This window comes from Bos indicus x Bos taurus, chromosome 1 (genome assembly GCF_003369695.1).
Source record: "Bos indicus x Bos taurus breed Angus x Brahman F1 hybrid chromosome 1, Bos_hybrid_MaternalHap_v2.0, whole genome shotgun sequence".
NCBI lineage: Eukaryota > Metazoa > Chordata > Mammalia > Artiodactyla > Bovidae > Bos > Bos indicus x Bos taurus.
This window is the reverse complement of record NC_040076.1, coordinates 150,934,545-150,947,028: the sequence shown is the minus strand read 5'-3', so window position 1 is coordinate 150,947,028 and position 12,484 is coordinate 150,934,545. Positions and strand designations below refer to the sequence as shown.

The following is a 12,484-nucleotide window of genomic DNA, read 5'->3' as shown; positions in this document are numbered from 1 at the left end:
CAAGAACACTGGAGTGGGTAACCTATTCCCTCTCCAGGGGATCTTCCAGACCCAGGAATTGAACCAGGGTCTCCTGCATTGCAGGCAGATTCTTTACCAACTGAGCCACCAGGGAAGCCTTGTAGAGAGGATGTGTGTAAAAGCCAGAGGACTCGTGTTAGAGGGAGGGGCCGTGTGGGGCTCTTCTAGGCCAGCCTGGCAGTGGCCTGGACGGGCCTCTGTTGCTGGGTGGTGGTCCCCTGGAGGGGCCTGGGTTCGCCTCCCTCTGTCCTCATTGTCACTTGCTCTGGGCTGTGCAGTGACTGTCAGCACATCGGTCCTCCACTTGGGGACTCACGTCTGGATGGGTCCTCCCCAGGGCCTCTACAGTCCAGCCCAGCGTTCCTGAGAATCCTCGGGGTGCTGGCAGCATGCTGGTGAGCCTTGAGGGATTTTTCTCGAAAAGCTTGAATTTTTTGTTATCGTCAGCCAGTGTGCTTGTATCTTTTTCCCCCTTTACAGAGCTGAGGCTGCAATGCTGTTATTGCTGCTGTTGCTCCCATGTGAGATAGCAGCCCAAACAAAATCTACTGGAAACTTGGTCATGTTTGGTCACAATTTTACTCGGTTTTTATGGTAAAATTGCCATGACCTTGATTTTCTGAAATTTCTGAAATTTTTAAGTTTCTGCTCAGCCCACTAAATTAGACTCAGAAGATAGTAATTCTGCCCTTCTGCCTTGAGACGCGCAATTCGGGGGTTGAACATTTATTCTTGCTAGGCCTTTTGCCTGTGAAGGTCCCAGCGCCTAGGACCAGAAGGAGATGATAGCCTGGCACTAAGGTGATGGGGCTTCCCTGGTGGCTCAGTTGGTAAAGAATCTGCCTGCAATGCAGGAGACCTGGGTTCTATCCCTGGGTTGGGAAGATCCCCTGGAGAAGGAAATGGCAACCCACTCCAGTATTCTTGCCTGGAAAATCCCATGGACAGAGGAGCTGGCAGGCTACAGCCCATGGGGTCACAGAGTTGGACACGACTTAGAGACTAAACCACCACCAAGGTGATGAGGTCCAGGTGGACCAGCTGAGAAGGTGACCCCCTCCTGGGCCCACTTGGCCAGACACTGTGGGTCAGAGTCCTGAGCTTGCCTAGGAAGAGCTGACTTGCTAGCCTCTGAATGAGAGGAGGCCCCCCTCCAAGGGAAGGACATCCCTCAACTTTCCTCTTTACCAACATGCATCTCAACACCAGGCATCTCATCCATCCTGAAAGTTCTTTTCTTCTTCCCGTCCCTGTTCCAAAGAACTGTCCTTCGTTTGCTTCTTTTTCATTCAACCTTTATGAGACCCCAGATACATGGCAGGGACTAATCATCTGGCAGATCAAGAGAGACCGTCTCTGTCTCCAGACTTCATAAAGTGGTGGGAGAGGCAAACGTTCCTCAGATAATTAGATATAAATCTCTGACTGTGGTAAGTGCAGGATACTGGGATTAGAATGAATGAATTGCAATCAGTGAATAAATCTTGACACATTCGAGTTTAACAGTCTTAAAGTTTCTCTAAGTAAGAAGGCATATTTATTGGTTAAGTTTGTTTTTCTAACATAAATAAAAATTCATCAGTTAACACTCTCCTTATTCTTTTAAGTAATATAGCTCTTCTCTCTCTCAATGGGTAAGTCAATAACAATAATAGTAATGGCGGGCATTAATTGAGCACCTGGCGTGTGCCTGGCACTATGGTCCCTGTCCATCACCAGCTCCCAGAGTTTACCCAAACTCACCCATTGAGTCAGAGATGCCATCCAGCCATCTCATCCTCTGTCGTCCCCTTCTCCTCCTGCCCTCAATCTCTCCCAGCATCAGGGTCTTTTCCAGTGAGTCAGCTCTCCGCATCAGGTGGCCAAAGTAGAGTTGATTACAGTATGTTAGTTTCTGCTGTACATAAAAGTGATTCAGTTATAGACATACATACATGTGTATGTATATATATTCTTTTTCAGATTCTTTTCCATTGTGGTCATTACAGGATATTGAATATAGTTCCCTGTACTCTACAGTAGGAGCTTGTTGTTTATCTATTGTGTATATAATATTGTGTATCTGCTAATCCCAAACTCCCAATTTATCCCCAACCCCTTTCCCCTTTGGTAGGCATAGGTTTGCTTTCTATGTCAGTGAGTCTGTTTCTGTCTCATAAATGAGTTCATCTTTTGCTTTATTTAAGAGAGCAAAGTCAGTTTTTAGAACATAATCTTAATTATTCAAGATTTAAATATTTAAGTATGTGTTTTACTATTTGAGTTATTAACATTTAATGATTTAGTTGTTTCCATATTTTAATGTTTAACATTTAAAATTACTTAGCCTTCTATGTACGCATCATTTTTTTTTTTTTCATTTTAAGCGAGTGGTCTCATAGTAAGGTGCCTGTTCTGGCCTTTCAGGAGCGCCTCAGTGCCCCGTGTACCCGATGGAGCTGGTGTTCGCGCTGGACCAGTCCTGGAGCGTCACAGAGCCCGAGTTTGCGCGGATGAAGGCGATGCTGTCCTCCCTGCTGAGCGGCCTCCGGGTCCGGGAGGACCACTGCCCCACAGGTGCGCGCGTGGCCGTGCTGGCCTACGACTCCCACGCCAGACTCCTCATCCGCTTCTCCGACACGTACAGGAAGGACAGACTCCTCCGAGAGATCGAGGCCCTCCCTTACGAGCGCTCCACGGCCAGCAGGGACATCGGCAAGGCCATGAGGTTTGTCTCCAGGCACGTCTTCAAGCGGATGCTCCCGGGGTCTCACGCCAGAAGAATCGCCACCTTCTTCAGCGGCGGCCCGTCTGTGGACCCCCAGACCGTCACCACCGCTGGCCTGGAGTTCAGCGCCCTGGACATCATCCCAGTGGTGATCGCCTTCAATCAGGTGCCTGCCGTCCGGCGATCGTTTGCGGTAAGAAGGGCCACCTGCCTCAGAAGTCTTCTCTGTCTTTCTGCCCGTGTTCAGGGGCATTTACAGGAAAGCGTGGAGCTAGGCAAAGTTTTTGTTACTATGTACCAGGAGCATGCCAAGCCCTTGATACCCACCTTCCTGTTTAGTTCACACAAGCAGTGTGTGAGCAGTGTGTGTGAGATGGGAATCACTGTTATTCCCACTGTGTAGATGAGAACACTGAGTCTGCAGAGTGAGTGAGTGAAAGTTGCTCAGTCGTGTCGGACTCTTTGTCACCCCATAGAGTCCATGGAATTCTCCAGGCCAGACACTGAAGTGGGTAGCCTTTCCCTTCTCCAGGGGATCTTCCCAATCCAGAAATCAAACCCAGGTCTCCCACGTTGCAGGCAGAGTCTTTAGCAGCTGAGCCACCAGGGGAGCCCAAGAATACTGGAGTGGGTAGCCTATCCCTTCCCCAGCAGGTCTTCCCGACCCAGGATTTGAACCTGGGTGTCCTGCATTGCAGGCCGGCTCTTTACCCGCTGAGCCACTGGGGAAGCCCAACAATACTGGAGTGGGTAGCCTATCCCTTCTCCAGCAGATCTTCCCAACCCGAGATTTCAACCAGGGTCTCCTGTATTGCCGGAGGGCTCTTTACCCGCTGAGCCACTGAGGAAGCCCGAGTCTGCAGAAGTGGACCCATATGCCCAGGTTCACACAGCTGATTCGTGGCAGAGTCAGGGCTTGGATCCAGGCCTCTATTCTCCAGGACTCCCTGAGTTGGCTCTGGTGTATAGATACCAAGTTGGAGGGCCAATAGATACTCAAGGATGTCACTGAGGTGGCCAGCGTGTTGGTCTCTGCTATGTGATGGGAACCCATGGACCGAGTTTATAACGTTACCGATCGTGTAAATATCCACCCTTTATGAAGGAAGAATCATTCCAGTTACAGCCTCTTAGGTTGAAGATTAAAAATCTTGCCACATAATATTTCTATTGACACTTTATTTTTCATTCTTGAGTGCCCAGCAGCCTGTGGGATCTTAGCTCCCCGACCAGGGATTGAACCCTCACCCTCAGAGGTGACAGCATGGAGTCCCGAGCTCTGGACCACCAGGAAATTCACTGTACTGTAGCATTTGTAGATAAACCACCCAGTATCACAGTGATGTTCAAAACTCCCTGTGAGTAGAGCCTCTATGGCAGAGGTTCCTTACAAAAAAAGAACACCCACTGGACCTGGCACAGTGTCCTTCTGGTCATCGGTGTCCACCCAGCGTGCTGGTTTGTTCTCCTTCGTAGGAGGGCCATGAGGAGAGACTGCAGTGCAGCTGCAAAGGGTGTTGGGAAATACAACCTGAGCCAGGAGGACAAGTGTTTGAAAACTATTTCATGGAGAGAAAGGGAAGTGAGAAGCAGCTGAGCCCCTGCCTTGAGGTGTGTGGAGGGTTATTACTACAGAGAACTAACCAGCCGACTCCAAGACAGCAAGCATCAGAGAAACTGGGAGCCATAGCAGTGGAAAACCCTGGTTTAGACTCAAGTAGAAACTTTCTGAAGGCAAGATTTATGGATGTTGTCATGGGCCAGGTGACTAAATGTAAGTGGGCAAGACACTGCCTTTCTCTGAGGCCTTCTCTAGGAGTGGTCACTCGCCTGGCAAGGGCGACCTCCATCTGTCCTGGAGAAGCAGGATTAAGATGCCTTTTAGAGACCCTCTCCAGCTTCCTAATATTTTCTGTGAAAGTGCTAAGCTAAGCAGATCAGAACTGAAATATAGTACTCCTCCATAAAATGCAGAAAGCGGTGCTTGTTTCCTGAAGTTGGTGCAAAGATGAAATGATGTTGCTCCATGCACCAGTGCCTGGGATATAGCAAACACTCAAGAGAGTAGTTCTTGTTTTAGTTAGGACTGTGATCAGTTTCTTGATAGTGAACTGAACTCCATTTAATAATATTAAAGTCTGCATTGTTAAGGAGCTGAAACTGGGATTAGCATCATTGAACAAACTCAGAATTACGAAAAGAAACAGGTTGGTGTATGAAACTCACAAAATAAAATGCTTGCACATTAGAAGCTGGAACCAGCCTACGCTAATGAAGTTGCTATGAGAGGTAGTGGCTCAAGAGCTCTGTGACTGGATACACAAAAGAAAAGTGAAAGTCACTCAGTCCTGTCTGACTCTTTGTAACCCCATGGACTATACAGTCCATGGAATTCTCCAGGCCAGAATACTGGAGTGGATAGCCTTTCCCTTCTCCAGGGGATCTTCCCAACCCAGGGATGGAACCCAGGTCTCCCGCATTGCAGGCAGGTTCTTTACCAGCTGAGCCACCAGGGAAGCCCAAGAATACTGGAGTGGGTGGCCTATTCCTTCTGCAGTGGATCTTCCCCACCCAGGAATTGAACTGGGGTCTCCTGCATTGCAGGCGGATTCTTTGCCAACTGAGGTGCGAAGGAAGCCCAGAGTCCTTCTAATTCCCTGTCTTTATTGGGAGCCCCCATTGTCCTTTGACTTTATTTAGTCACAGAAAAGGCAACTTAATATCCTGACTCAAATAATCGATGGTACCTGTGATACAAATTTAAACAGACACAATTCCACCCTCCCACTCAAAGGTATGTGCATCACATACAGCTTAAGAAAAATGTATTTTGTTGAGTTTTTCTTTTAAGCTTTGGAGGACTGACAATCCCACTTACAGTTTCTACCCAAATCACCTGGAGACTCCTTGCTCCTTTATTGAAGGAGTTTATCTCAAAAGAACACCAGTGGAGGTTCAAATTCTTGACCAGAGCAGTATTGGCTTCAACATTCCTTGGGCAGAAAAAGAGTTAAACATGCAGTTAAACATGCAGTTAAACATGCAGTTAAACAAACAGGCTTGGTTCCAAGGTTCATTCATCCTACAAATGTTTAGTGAGCAACTGAAATATGCCAGATGCCATCTGAGACCCTGGGGACACAAGAGTAAGTAGAAAACCAAAAGACCTCACCCACTAGAGGATGGAGCTATGCAGGGTTGTCCAGAGGGCTCAGAACAAATGGATGGGAACCTAATACCAGGCATCGCTCAAGAGAGATGATGTTACTACTTTTACATTTACCCTCGGCTTCTTTTTGAATTTATTTTTAATTGGAGAATAATTACACTATTGTGATGCTTTCTACTGTATAGCCACATGAATCAGCCATAAATATGTCATTTGTTAGTATTTTAGGAGCAGAGCTCAAAATTTTAATGACACAATACATTTTTATTTGGAGGCCATATTACAAAGCCATCATCTGTTTCATAACCAATGTGACTCTTCCACATCTCCATTTGTCTGAGAGTTCAGCAGAATCCATCTGAAATTCAAAACTGGTGTAGACGTGTATGGCAGATCTCAGACGCAGCTGCTCTGACAACATGGGCTCATTTCCCTGTGATTCTGAGTGAACAGATTGTGTGACCCCCCTCTTGGACATTTTTCATGATGGTGTGAAGCTGAGTGATGAGCCATTCATTCTTCTGGAACGAAGGCTATTTTGATTGAAAAAACTTTAACCTCAGCTTTGTTCTGTCCCAAAGGTTTTCTCTTATGATTTGTTGGGCAATTACCTCTTAATTCTGGTGGACTTTTATTTGCTGCATGTGAAGAATTCTAGAGTAGAATGGGCCTCCCTTTACAATATACTTACAAGAAATGTATCCTTTTTGGCTAGCCTTATTTTCTTTCCTTTACTCTGCTGTTTAGCATTCCCAGTGAAAGAAACATTAGGTGTAATAACTGACATCACAGATTTTTCTACTGATGAGGCACAGGTGAAATTTGGCGGAGAGGCGGGGGTTGTGGGTAGTGGAAAACTTCAGCACTCTGAGCACCCAGGCTTTTTATTTTCTGAAGGATTTCCTTTGTTGATAGAGAATTGTCTAAAGAAAGAAGAGAACTCAGAGTATTAATTGTATCTTCTCGAATGCACACAGTTTTGGAACCCATGATGTTGAGAAAGGAAAGAGCAAGGTATCACCCAGAGCCATAGACTGAAGATCACGTTGCCAACCTGTGGACCATCCAAGCTGGCGCAGCTTTGAATCCACAGGATACTGAGCAATCGAAAAATTGAACCTAACGCAGGGTGCCCAGCCTGGCACTCTGTGATGACCTAGAGGGGTGGGGTGCTCAAGAGGGACATGATTTATGTAGGAAATAGCTCAGCTGGAAATTTCATGACCTCCAGTTGAGCTGTTTCCTAGAGGAAATCCTGAAGGAAATCAGTCCTAAATATTCACTGGAAAGATGCTGAAACTGAAGCTCCAATACTTTGGCCACCTGATGCGAAGACTTGACTCGTTGGGAAAGACCCTGATGCTGGGAAAAATTGAAGGCAGGAGGAGAAGGGGAGGATGAGATGGTTGGAAGGCATCACTGACTCGATGGTGATGAGTTTGAGCAAGCTCCAGGAGTTAGTGATGGACAGGGAAGCCTGGCATGCGGCAGTCCATGGGGTCACAAAGAGTCAGACATGACTGAGCGACTGAACTGAACTGATATAGGCATGATCATGGCTGAGTTGTGTTGTTGTATGGCAGAAACCAACACAACGTTTTAAAACAATTTTCCCCCAATTAAAAATGAAAAGTGAACCAGAGGATACCTTTATTTTAACTCCCCAACTCAGCTTGGGTAATTTTTCTGTAATATGCTAACAGTAGTTGCTCAATGCTGTGTGGTAGGATGAATGATCTCTAAGAGCACATCTGCCGAACTTTATTGATTAGGAGATTACTTGGGGGAGGGGGAGGGGAGAGCACAGTCCCCCTGGGGTCCTCCATGTTTAAAAAAAACATGCGCTAGCATCGGTGAGTAGGAAGTATGGCTTTAGGTTGACACCACCATGTTGCCACAGGATTAAACGTGAAGCCTAAGTTACCAACTAGCTGCCACATTTTAGACTCACAGAACACACACTAGTGCACCAGGGGCGGCAGTCTCTGGGTGACATGGTGAAAGCTGTGTTCTGAGGTAGGTTTGAACCCTTGATACAGAACTGCAGTCATCCAAGTAGCTCAGGCAGAGCGTGGAAGGCAGGTCTTACGTGGGGAAAGCAAAGTTTAAGCTGGAGGTGTCTTTGTTCCACCCTCCTCTGGGCTCACTGTCCTCATTGCTGAAATGGTGGAACTGGCTTCTGAGATTCCTTCTAGCTCTAGCATTCTGTGACTTGCTTCCCTGAACCCTGACAGTTGGCAGGAAGAGGTGACTTTGCCCCTGTCACATGGTCTGATCCACATTCTCTGGATGTGGTTTCCTGGTCCCTGATCACAGTGCAGACGAAGTCATGACACGATTCACTGGAAAGATTGCCCAGACACCTAAGAAAAGCCACTAGTAATTAAAAGCCATTAATGAATTATTAATAATTAATAAAGACTAATTGTGTCTGCTGGTGGGTTAGGCAAGAGTAAAGACCCTGTGCGCACAGGCCCCTGTTGACAAAGCATCCCCATTTGGTTCCCACTGCCCACCCCTTTTCTGCCGCCTGACCACCACAGGCTCTTCTTTAAATTAATTTTTATTGAGGTGTAGTTGACTTACAGTGTTGTGTTAGTTACTGCCGTACAGCAAAGTGAATCAATTACACAGTCACATATAATCCCTCTTTTTTCAGGATCTTTTCCCATATAGGCCATTACAGAGTATTAGAGTCCCCCGTGCTACACAGTCAGTCTGTTCAGTGGCTCAGTCGTGTCTGACTCTCTGTGACCCCGTGGACTGCAGCACGCCAGGCCTCCCTGTCCATCACCAACTCCTGGAGTTTACCCAAACTCATGACCATTGTGTCAGTGAGGCCATCCAACCATCTCATCCTCTGTTGTTGCCTTCTCCTCCTGCCTTCAATCTTTCCCAGCATCAGGGGCTTTCCAAATGAGTCAGTTCTTTGCATCAGGTAGCCATCAAGTATTGGAGTTTCAGCTTCAGCATCAGTCCTTCCAGTGAACACCCAGGACCGATCTCCTTTAGGATGGACTGGTTGGGTCTCCTTGCAGTCCAAGGGACTCTCAAGAGCCTCCTGCAACACCACAGTTCAAAAGCATCAATTCTTCGGTGAGAAGGTAGACTGCGGTGGTATCTACCTGATACCAGTAACATGCTTTTCAGTTATGAACTCATTTTGTGTGCACACTTGCTCTTTTAAAGAGTAACATGACTGTTCTGTTTCACAGATGAGAAAAGAGAGGCATAGCTGCTTGTCCTCCAGCTAAAGGGAGAGTCACTGATTTAAACTCAGACCAGTGTTCTTAGGGCCCACTGACGTTCTGCCTCCCCGGGGACCCTCTGAGAGGAAGGGGGCTCTTTTGCTCTCTGTAGCCCTCTGAACCATCCTGGGAGGTTCCACAGCCCCACCCATGAAGCTCTTCTGGCTTTTGCTTCTTGCAGATTGACGACACAGGCAGATTCCAAGTCATCATTATCCCATCCGGAGCTGACTCTGCACCAGCACTCGAGGGACTCCAGCGGTGTACTTTCTGCTACGGTGAGACCCCCGGGGAGTGTGTAACTTGCTCAGGTCATTCAGCAGCACAGTGAGTCACTATCGAAAGGAGGGGCTGGAACTCGGCAGCAGCAACGTGAGTGATCTTGGGAAAGTCTCCCCGTGGCTCACCCTGCCACACAGCCTCGTCCACAGATGGATCCTCTCAGCTCATGCACGTTCTGGGAAACAGGAATCATTTTTAGAAAACCTCAGCCTGTCTCATGGCCAACTTCCTTGTGCAGTGAAATACTTTTATGAGCTTTCTAAACCTCAAATGTTCATAGTCCCAAAGAAATGCTTTATGGTGGAAGTGGAAGTTAGCAGAAATGGATTTCTCACTGGAAAGAGGCTTTCTCAAAGCCCCAAATGTTAGGGATTCGAAAGATTTGCGATGCCGATTTGCCTGTGACTGCTTTACACACAGTATGTAGTTCTAGCTAGAGAACTGGCCAAAACCTGCATTTGAGTGTTCTAATAATTTGAACATGCTAATAATTACAAGAGTGGGAGTCGCTGAGGTTTCTGGTGGGTGTGATAGCTAATGGTTATCAGACATTCATTATTAGCCGCACACTGTTGTAATTGCTTTATGTAACAGTGATGGTGGTGATGATAATTTTTACTACTCAGGCTGTTGGGTTTAACGCTTTCCAAGTGTAGTGCAGTGCAAGTTGCTCAGTCATGTCTGACTCTTTGCAACCCCAGGGACTTTACAGTCCATGGAATTCTCCAGGCCAGAATACTGGAGTGGGTAGCCTTTCACTTCTCCAGGGGATTTTCCCAACTCAGGGATCGAACCCAGGTCTCCCGCATTGCAGGTGGATTCTTTACCAGCTGAACCACCAGGTATGCATTCCAAACACCCTTCTAATGGTTTTATTTGATCCTTATAATGGCCCTAAAATTTTTGAATGACTATTAGATCCATTTTACAGATGAGGTGAAATAATTGGCTCACAGCCAAATCGAAATCAAGAAAGCTAGTTTTAAGACGCCTGCAGTTTATGAGAAACACAGATCGCACTATACTGTTCCCCGAGACTCTGAACTTGGCCTTGAAGTAAGCAGTTAATTCCTCTCCTCTCCACATGTGTCAATGAGACGCTCCTTCTGGCCATGTGAGTGATTCATGGGCCAGTGGCAACTGAGAGAGAGGGGGATTCTCTCTTCACACCCCTCTCTTCCTGCTGTCTTGCCCTCTGCTGTGCTCTGATCAGTCATTTCCCCCAGCCCGAGGAGCTCACCAGACTGCGGGCAGACTCTTCCCCCTCGAGTTCTCAGCTGTGGGTTCAGACTCCTCAGTGACACATGTGCCAGTGTGATTTGTGGTCAGAAGTGGTCCGCGTGTGTCTGGAGATAGATCTGGGCTCCATTTCTTGGCTTAAAGCCTTGTCTCTGAGGCACATAATGGAAGGTATTTTGGCTGTTGTTTCCCGCAATTAAGAAACCCCACAAAACTGAGCAAATGGGCAGGCTGCTGTCCCTGGTTTGAAATATGTATTTATTTGTTTGGCTCTGCTGGGTCTTAGGTGCAACACACGGGATCTTCAGTTGTGACATGCGAACTCGTAGCTGCAGCATGTGGGATATAGTCCCCTGACCAGGGGCTGAGCCTGGGCCCCCCTGCGTTGGGAGCTCGTAAGTCTTAGCCACTGGACCATCAGGGGCCTTCCCAGAGTTTATATCTTTATTGAGCAAGACGGGAGTTCTGAAGTTTGCTCCATCCATTAAGGATCTGCACTCTGGTTATTACCCTTTCATCTAATCCCTTTTATTCATGGCTGGGCCCTTGTCTAAGTACTGGCTGTCCACATGCGTGGCTTTTCATTTCTCTTTGGTTTTTAAAGAGAAAAGTCTCTTTAATGCTCATCCTTAACCATCAACTGGAGAAGGCAATGGCACCCCATTCCAGTACTCTTGCCTGGAAACCCCCATGGATGGAGGAGCCTGGTAGGCTGCAGTCCATGGGGTCGCTAAGGGTCAGACACGACTGAGGGACTTCACTTTCACTTTTCACTTTTGTGCATTGGAGAAGGAAATGGCAACCCACACCAGTGTTCTTGCCTGGAGAATCCCAGGGACGGGTCAGCCTAGTGGGCTGCCATCTATGGGGTTGCATAGCGTCGGACACGACTGAAGCAACTTAGCAGCAACCATCAACTGTTATTGAAAATGTAGGACTGCAGAGTGTTGGCTCTATAAGGGCTCTCGAGGTGCATCTAATCCAACCATCTCATTCTATGGAACTGGAGCCCGGTGGAGGCTTGGACAGGAGCACACAGCATGTTTGTTACTGGGGACAGCCAGACCAGAGCCCAAATATCCTGACTTTCAGGCCAATGGGCCTCCCCACCCTGCGGCACCGTGTGGCCCTGCCTCGCACAGTACAACACTGACTTCATATGCAGATACTTCTAGAAATGCTGATGTCCTTTGGCAAAATGATTTTATTCTCCTGCCCTCAGGTTCTTTGGTAAAATTAGAAGATTAGATGACCTCTAAGATCCTTTAATTTCCAAGTTTTTTTGTTCCTCTGAGTATTGTGGTCAGATTCAGTAAAATGCACTCTGTTTTATTACTACACCTTCTTTTAAAAAATGAGATATGCACACATTAAAATGACCTCATATTTTATGAAAGCCCATTAACATGTAGTATTTATATTCATTTATTTAATAAATACGTACTGAGCTTTCAACTGATAGGTATAACATATAAGTGATAGCTCTGTCCTTAATGTCTCTACAAAAAAAAAAAAAAAGACATCGAGTTATAAACCTTTATTTAAATTGAAATAAAAGATGCACTGCTTTTTTGCACTCCTACATTTTAAGCATATTTCTTTTCATAATAAGGTAGTGTGTGTAGAATGACAGGGGTCCTTGGTTTAACCTGTATATTATCAATTAGAGAGGTCATTACTTTTTATGTCATGATACAGTAAACACACACACAAGCATGAGATCAACTGTCCAGGTCGATCTTTACAAACTTAGAACTCAGCCAAGATGAAACTTCTGTTGAAAGCAACCTAATTTCAAAGAGTCAGATAGCGTCAGTG

At 46.6% G+C, this 12,484-nt stretch overlaps 1 protein-coding gene across 3 annotated transcripts in view; it reads left to right on the top strand.

Annotated features, from left to right (window-relative positions):
* The window catches only part of COL6A6 (collagen type VI alpha 6 chain), a 177,092-nt gene that overhangs the window by 150,022 nt on the left and 14,586 nt on the right, over positions 1–12,484 (top strand). For all 3 annotated transcript variants that reach the window (XM_027549059.1, XM_027549043.1, XM_027549052.1), the window contains 2 exons: positions 2,428–2,921; positions 9,327–9,423. In XM_027549059.1, coding sequence (XP_027404860.1) covers positions 2,428–2,921; positions 9,327–9,423 — 591 coding nt within the window. The remainder of the gene's footprint in view (positions 1–2,427; positions 2,922–9,326; positions 9,424–12,484) is intronic.